An 8,914-nucleotide genomic window follows, 5' to 3' on the forward strand; every position below is an offset into this window, starting at 1 on the left:
TAATTTTATTTGTCATGACTGGGGATGCTACTGGCGCGTAGAGGGTAGAGGCCAGAGATGCTTCTAGATAGCTTAAAATGTGTATGACAGCTTTTCCACAACAAAGACTTATCTGATCCAAAATACCAATAGTACTGAGGCTAAGAAACCCCAGGCCCTAAAAGAAAACCAAAGAATCCTGAGCTCAATATTATCATCTAACAATTCTTTTCTTAATTATAAGAATTACTCAAAGACTTTTCCCAAGTTTTCCAATATAAATTAATATAGGTTAGAGAATAATGTAAAGAAAGTATAAAAAAGCAACCAAAGAACAGCATCTATTGAAATATGAAAATACAGGGGTGCCTGGATGGCTCAGTCATTAAGCGTCTGCCTTCGGCTCAGGTCATGATCCCAGGGTCCTGGGGTTGAGCCCCACATGGGCTCCTGCTCGGCGGGAAGCCTGCTTCTCCCTCTCCCACTCCCCCTGTTTGTGTTCCCTTCCCTCTCTGGCTTGCTCTCTCTCTCTCTCTCACTGCCAAATAAATAAATAAATATAATCTTAAAAAAAAAAAAGAAAACGCAGAAAGATAACATGGCTTTCTAAAAAGATTGCAAAAAAAATTAAAAAATTAAAAATAAAAAGATTGCAATACCGAAAGAGAAGAAAGCCACATGCCTGAAGCTGTAACTGGGTTTCACTCAAAGTTTGAATGATGTTAAATATAAGAAACAAAAGTGAAGGGAAGATAACATAACTCCAGACCTTCATCCTCCAAAATTCCTCACAGTCTCAAAATACAAAATCTTAGCTCAGTTTGAGGACCTTGGAGGTAATGAAAATTATCAATCATCAAGTCCTAAAATCTACTTTCAAAGTAGCTGTCTGCAGACAAGATTTCCACAGAAAGACAAGTTCATATAATCCACAAACACATCAAGTACGGATTTTCACATTTCATCTGGTAAAAAATTAATCTGTAAAACATGGATCCTAACACAGGTCACAACCTTGACCCTATTAAGAGAGGTCAATGATTTTCTGAATCAATTAATAGTGCTATGCATGCTGAGAACTATTCCTAGAATGAGAGAACTTAAGACCTACGAAAATCTAAGAATCATCTAGTCTAAAATTCCTATTTTATGTATGGGACAAACCAAAAATCTGCCTAGGATCATAACTCGTTAATGACAGAGGCGGGCCCACAATCCAGGTTTCTGACTTTCTGCTTGATTCCTTTTGAAAATATGTTCAATCACATCAACTAGATCTAAAACCATACAGTTAGAAGCTGCGCAGCCTGTCCCCTTGGCTCTGTCCACACTGAATTTTTACCTAAACCAGCCTTTGCACCTGCAGTTTTCCAGCATTCTGCTAACGCTCCTCATTCATACTCCTAACACACAGCAAGAACCCAGCACCAAGCCTCTCCTGATCAAAGGGCAGACAGTCCGTTGTACCAAATGGTGACAAGGTGTATTTTAGGCTATCCTAACTATGTTCCAGAAAATTAAGCAACACTGAACTGAACTTCCATCATAAAGCAAGCCAGATGGTAACATAGGCGGTCCTTCAGAGATGAGAGGGTATTGCCCTTTCTATGACTGTGGAAGCTCCCAACTACCCCTCTGAAGGTTCACATGGTTGGCAATTCTGGAGAGAGATAAATTTTTAAGTGATCTCATGCCCAACGTGGGGCTGAACTCACATCCCTGAGATCAAGAGTCACGTGCTCTACTGACTGAGCCAGCCAGGTGCCCCTCACTTTTGGAGACATATATATGATATGTTCTCTGAGAGAACATTCTCCCCTTTCAGGATTTCAAATTGCATAAAGATTTGCCCCTCTGTAATTCACATCTGTGCTTGGGCTTTACCACTCGGAGGAGGAACAGATCTTGAATTTTTACAAAATATTTATCATCTGGTTTCTTACATTAAATAGAATAGCGTCACAAACTACTAATTTTTTCCTCTTTTAATTTTTCATTGTTATGTTAATCACTATACATTACATCATTAGTTTCTGATGTAGTGTTCCATGATTCATTGTTTGTGTATGACACCCAGTGCTCGATGCAGAACGTGCCCTCTTTAATACCCATCACCAGGCTAACCCATCCTCCCATCCCCCCCAGAACTACTAATTTTTATCATTTTAAATCACTTATCTCCTTCAGTCCTGCTCAAATGCCATCTTCTCAGTGAGGCCATACCTAACCAGCCTATTTTAAATGACAACAACCCACCCCCTCAATTGGGCCTCCCTAGGCCTCCACACTGCTTTGTTTCTTAATATCCTCTGACATACTACCATTACCAACTCATTTACCGTCTGCTTCCTTCCACTGAAAACAGAGCAGATATTTTTGTGTTATGTTCACATCTGTACCTCCATTACCTAATACATTGTGCTTAGCACCTAGTAGATGCTCAATAAATACTAGCTGAAAGAAAGAAAGGGAATCAGGGCGCCTGGGTGGCTCAGTCAGTTAAGTTTCTGTCTTTGGCTCAGGTCATGATCCCAGGGTCCTGGGATCGAGTCCAACGTTGGGTTCCCTGCTGAGCAGGGAGCCTGCTTCTCTCTCTACCGCTCCCCCTGCTTGTGCTTTCTCTCTCTTTCAAATAAATAAAATCTTAAAAAAAAAAAAAAGGAAAGGGGCGCCTGGGTCGTTAAGCGTCTGCCTTCGGCTCAGGTCATGATCCCAGGGTCCTGGGATAGAGCCCCACATCGGGCTCCCTGCTCAGCGGGAAGCCTGCTTCTCCCTCTCCCACTCCCCCTGCTTGTGTTCCCTCTCTCACTGTGTCTGTCAAATAAATAAATAAAATCGTTAGAAAAAAGAAAGAAAAATGGAATCATGAACTTGACTCTGTACTTAGTTCAGCAGAAGTTTTAAAAGAGGGACACCTGGGTGGCTCAGTTAAGTGTCTGCCTTCGGCTCAGGTCATGATCCCAGGGTCCTGGGATCGAGCCCCACATTGGGCTCCCTGCCCAGCGGGAGCCTGCTTCCCCCTCTGCCTGCCGCTACCCCTGCTTGTGCCTGTGCTCTCTGTCTCTGACAAATAATTAAAATCTTTAAAAAAAAAAAAAAGTTTTAAAAGGATCCTCTGTACCCCACATCATTAAAAATCAAAGAACTCAAAATTTACAGTATGGAGCCTTGGCCATTACTTAATGTCTAGTCCTTCATTTTAGATAATGCAATAGGAACAGTGTGATACAGTAGTAACAGCAAAGAATTTGTTATCAAAGAACCTAAGATCCAGGTGAGAGTCTACCTGAAAGCAACTCAGCCTCTAAATTTCCAATCTCCTCATCTATAAAATGACGATAATTCCTACCTCATAGTGATGGTTACAGATAGCTAAGGATTAAATGAGATACTATTTGGGGGACAGCTGGCTGGCTCAGTGGTGGAGTATGCAGACTTTTTTTTTTTTTTAAAGGATTTATTCATTTGACAGAGAAAGCACAAGCAGGGGGAGCAGCAGGCAGAGGGAGAGGGAGAAGCCAGGCTCCCCACATTTGGAAAATGTACCAAGTACTATGCAAATGTCATTTATCATCAGGCTATTCTGACCTGTCCAAGGTCACAGAGCTAGTTAGTGGCGCAATTAGAGTAAGAATTCAAGTTTCCTAACTCCTAGTCCAGTGCATTTTGTGTCATAAATCTAGGCTTCTGGTTCCCCTATTCAAGGTCAACTTATTCTTTCATCTAGTTCAGGGCTTTTCAACCTTTGTATGGTTGGGGACCGCTTTCAGAATTTTATGAAAACAACAGGCCCCTCTCTTCCAGCAAACTGCATATATGCACACCAACACAAAATCTCCTATAACCCATCCACAGGCCCAGGCTCAAGAACGACTGATATGACTGATGCACTAATAAGTTACTCTCAGCAATTCTTGTTTCTTATTTTCATGCAATAATTTATGCCTTGGGGCGCCTGAATGGCTCAGTCAGTAGAGCATGGGGCTCTTGATCTCGGGGATGTGAGTTCGAGCCCTATGTCAGGTACAGAGGTTACTTAAAAAAATAAAAATTTATGCCTTGGTGACCTTGATTAAGGGATTGGATCCAAGAAACACCAAGAGTGGAATTTGGGAATCTGAATTAAAGATACTGCCCCCAGATCATCATGCTCGTTACGTGAGAGACTACCTACATACAACCACAACCAAGAAGGAGATCCAAGGCAGGTGGTAAAGGATTCAATACTCAACAGCAAGAAGCTCAGGGAAAAAAGTAGACACGACAATCAGATTATTTTTACCACGTTGTTAATACACAAACTACCATGACCATTTTCAAAGAGCCACCTAGAGGCACTAGTCTCTTCTCTAGAGGAAAATATTCCCAAAATGTTTGTGACGGGATTTCTGCCCAGAACGTCACACCCATCATGAATAACTCCAGACCAGACTGTTCAAAATGATTCTACACTCCCTTCCCTTACTTTGATCAAGACACTACATTCACTATAAGAAGCACCTGGGGGGGGGGGGAGATCAGCATTAAATCTTTGCAGAGGTCAATTCACCATTCTTCATTTCTCAGATTGGGAAAAAACCAGCCTAACCCACTGGAATGTTAAACAATTATAAAATACTTGATTTAAATGAAATCGTTCTGAAATATTAACAGATAACCTTCTCACGCAAAGGAGGCGAGTTATGAGCTTCTTTAGCAATCTCCCAGTTGGAAGTTAAGCACCTAGTTGAGTAGGGGCGCTTAATAATACCAACCACTGAATTCAGTATCATTAACCTACTGTTGTCCAGCTTTACTTCAATCTCCTCACCTGAAAAATAAAAACAGTACCTCATCTAAGGCACAAATACATTGTGAGCATATTTGGGAATTTCTAAATATGTTAACAGTTAATAGTTTTTATACCTGAGTGGAGGGATACAATGTTAACAGTTAACAGCTTTTATCTCTTAGTGGTGGAATTATGGGTGATTTTAATTCTCTTACCTACACTGTGCTATAATTTTCAAGGTTTATAAACATCGGTATTATTTTTCAAACCAGTAATTTTGAACTTAAAGCATTATCTACACATTCACAGATTTTCCATCTGATGATTACAGAATCCCTAAAGAAATCCTGTACATTCAAGGTTGATTAACAGAGTAAAAAGTTTTCTTACAAGCAAAAATAAAACTATCCATGTTTTGGGGACCAGTTCTGTAAGCAGGAGGTCTTGACCTCTTGCAGAATTGCAGCATGAATCCTCCCAGCCCTTCATCTACCTAAGAGATTACTTCACTCTACCTAAGTAGAAGCCAAGTCCTTGAGGATTCCACTTCCTTCATTTTCTAAAAATCCACGAGTTCAGTTTGGTGGTCAAGGATAAAACAAGATCTTCCCCTATAGCTGAAAACTGATTTCCTAAAAAAGCTGATATACAACTTCTACCACTTGGTATTATTCATCATTTTTACCTTTTAAAGTTGCAGTAAATTAAGATGGTGGGAGCCTTTCCAGCTGGCCTCACAAATACAACTCAGCATCAGAATTGGTTTTTTGTTTGTTTTGTTTAAGGAAGGTCTTCCATTGTATCATACACTCGTTAACGAAGGGGTTGTTTCTCAAAATGTTAGGACAATAAACTGTTAGATTAAAAAATTACCTAAGCAAAAAAAAAAAAAATTATTTATACTGGAACGAAAACTGATGCTTTCAGGGGCGCCTGGCTGGCTCAGTCAGTGGACTATGGGACTCTTGATCTAGGGGTTGTGAGTTTGAGCTCCACGTTAGGTGTAGAGATTACATACATACATATATAAATCTGATGTTTTCAGTGAGTTTTGCACTGTCATGAGTCAAATTTGTTAGAAGCCTAAAAAAGACTAATTTTTAATTTCTGATAACTCCTGAAAACTTTAAGTTACAATCTGCATTAACCATGTCAAAACAAACCTCACATGAGAGGATTACCTGGGAACTGCATTAGTTAAAAAGTCACTATCATTTGTTACCTACCTACTGAACTTCTAATAAAAACAGTATGGATAGTTATAAAAATGCGCATATGGAGTTCAAATATTCATTCGTGTTGCATGTATTTCAAATAGCATGCAGTTTAAAAACAGTAGTGTCACTTCCAAGAATCACTCCAATCAAAAGAGAGATCATCTCAAATAGCCCAAATTATTCCCCTGTAACAATGATTTTTCACTTCTATTATTCATACAAATTTAACCTCTTTGATCAGCTTACATTTCCTTTAGGAATTATACCAGCTAATACTTAGAAACCAGAAGTTTATTTCTTAGATTATAAGACAAGTTATTTAAAGATTACTCTAGAGATCTGTAACAATTTAAGGCACAATTAGTTACCTCTATTTTTCCATCAACAAAATGGGAATATATGGATTTTGGAAGATAGATTTTTCCACAGTATTTTTAGAATGGGTCCTTAAGCTCTCAACTTGTAATTCAACATCACTCACCTCTATTTTATTATCTTGCAAGGAAGAAAATGGGCTAGGGGGCAAGTTTACCAGCACCCAAGATGGCACAGTCACAAGCAACACCTCCCACAACAGCCACCATTTTGAGCAGTCGGATAGAATTAAACTACTCACGATTTTATACCAACTAAAAGAAAACAGTATTATCAGAAAAACTGTTAAACATCTCCTGAATTTAAGCATTCCCAAATCTTTCATTTTTGTGGCCCTTTCTCTTCTTCATCAATAAAAACAGTTATCCTACTAACATTTTTAGTAAAGATCATGCTTGTTACAATTACGTTCAAACTTTGAAAGCAAACGCTATGTGCTATCTAAAATGCCCAAGTTATTACATCTTTCTCAAAACAGAAGCCTACGATTTAATCACATTGTTTTAATCAGCTTCAGGAACTAAGAATCGCCAAAAGCCAGAGAGTGGTCCTACTTTATCAGCCTACATTTCGCTTCATTCTCCCACCGTACCTCTATTTGATCTTTTTATTTTCTCAATTTCATTTAACTCTGCAACAAGAGCAAGTTCCAACACTTCATTCATATGAGAAGCAAATGATATTTCCGCAAACAACACTGAATCTAAAAATAAAGGTGAGGCAAATATCCTAGGAATAAACAAATTAAAATCAATCCGAAAATGGCAGAAAGTAGGATAGGTGGGGGTGGGGAGGCAACAACGATTTGCTCCTCCAAAAGAGTAATTCTTATTTTGATTACTCCATTGGCGAACTCATTGGCAGAACTGAAAAGAAAAACTGACTAACAGTTTCCCTTTTACCTTTGTCCAAGGCAAAAGGTGTTAAGTCCACTACATATATATTGCCAAAAGAGAGCAAGCAATTCAACCTGCCAACCAATCAAATATTTCACACCCCCTTCCAAAAATAAAAATAAAAGAAAGGACGACGGATGCTGGTAAGGGCTGGCTGCTCGTCTGGGCCGTCGTGTACATTCCATTCCTCACACTCCCGCCACCATCCCTGCTACTAGGACCCCCTGATTTTAGTCCGGTTATCACAAAGCGCCGGGTTTGAAAGCACCTTCGGCCTGGCCAGAAAAGCCATCCCTTTACTCCACGCCCGCCCGGAGGAATAATGGTGGCGAAATCAACTCAAAGAGCTCCCGAGGACCCCGCATAAAGAGGGCTGTATGTTCCGAGGAAAGGCGCTGTTAAAGAATAACGGAGTCCTAAACTTTCCCTCTGCAGCCTCGGAGAACCGAGCATGGGCTGAGCGCCGGGCGGCTCCCGGGAGGAGAGCGCGCCCCCGAGCCCAGGCCCCCATCTCCGCCGGCCCGAAGTTAACGCAAAGCGCCCCCGAGAGTCGCGGGCCTCCGGCAGTCTGCAAAGTGCGATTCCCCCTCCACGCGCCCGCCGAAGTGGGGGCGAGCCTCTCCCCGGCACGACAGACCCCTCCCCCAACCGGCCGCAGGCCGCCTCCCGGCCCAGTCCGAGTTAATCCAGCCCGCACCCCGTCCCCGCCCGGCGCAGCTGGCTCGCCGCTTCAATGGCACCGGGCAGGGAGCGCGCGCACACACTCTCCCCACACACTCAGCCTCCTGCCCGAGAAGTCCCGGGAGAGCCGGCCCGGTCCCACTCGTACAAAAGCGTACTCTCCGCCGCCCTCTCGCCGCCCGCTCCGCCTCGCCCCGGAAGGCGCGGGTGGGCACGGCGGCCACGAGCGAACGTCCCGAACCCGGACGCCAGCACTTGGCGTCCCCTGCGGAGCCCGGCGTGGCCCCCGCCCGCGGTCCGGCCCTTGAGCGCCTCGTGCCCCCACCTCCGAGCCCTTCCCCTGCCTGCGGACTACCGGCCAAAGTCTCCGCGTGCCCCCCGCTCCCTCCCGCACGGTGTTCCGGGACTTCCCGAGGGGGCAGGGGAGAAAGGGGCGCGGGGTGCGCCACCTCGCCCGCTCCTCGCGGCCACTCACCTCGATCTCAAAGTCGGGCAGGCGGAACGCGGTGCGAAAAAGCGAGCAGAAGTGCGCGATGGCCGGGACTTCCCACCAGGAGCGGAGCTCGCCCAGCCCGGCCGCGCCGCCCTCCTCCGGGCACATCTCCCAGGCGCGGCGGTGGCGGCCGCCCCGAACCCTAAGCGCGCCTCGGCGGCCCCACGCTGCCCGCGCACCGCTCGCCCGCCCGCCTCGGACTCCCGCCGCGGCGCAGCGCCTCAGCGCCTCAGCTCCTCGGGCGGGGGTGGCGGCGGCGGCGGCGGCGGCGGCGGCGGCGGCTGCTACTCCCGCTGCTGCCGCCGCTCGGCGAGTGCATGAGCTGAGGGCGGGCGACCCGGGCGGGGGGCGGCGGCTCGGGGGCCCGAGTTACTGAGGCGGCTGCTGCTCCGGCTGCCGACGGGGTCCGCGCGCTCGCCCCATCCTGCGGCTGCGGCTGCAGCCGCCCCCAGTACCATACAATATAATCATCTCACCGCTGGGGAAAACAGATGGGGCTGGG

At 44.7% G+C, this 8,914-nt stretch overlaps 1 protein-coding gene across 2 annotated transcripts in view; it reads right to left on the reverse strand.

The window, feature by feature from the left end:
- The window catches only part of CECR2 (CECR2 histone acetyl-lysine reader), a 173,345-nt gene extending 164,738 nt beyond the window's left edge, over nucleotides 1-8,607 (reverse strand). For both annotated transcript variants that reach the window (XM_025851891.2, XM_025851890.2), the window contains exon 1: nucleotides 8,395-8,607. In XM_025851891.2, coding sequence (XP_025707676.1) covers nucleotides 8,395-8,520 — 126 coding nt within the window. In that variant the 5' untranslated portion in view covers nucleotides 8,521-8,607. The remainder of the gene's footprint in view (nucleotides 1-8,394) is intronic.
- Nucleotides 8,608-8,914: the final 307 nt, after the last annotated feature.

Source organism: Callorhinus ursinus, unplaced genomic scaffold (assembly GCF_003265705.2).
Source record: "Callorhinus ursinus isolate GAN/ISIS: 27379988/994484 unplaced genomic scaffold, GSC_fseal_2.0 scaffold74, whole genome shotgun sequence".
Taxonomy (NCBI): domain Eukaryota; kingdom Metazoa; phylum Chordata; class Mammalia; order Carnivora; family Otariidae; genus Callorhinus; species Callorhinus ursinus.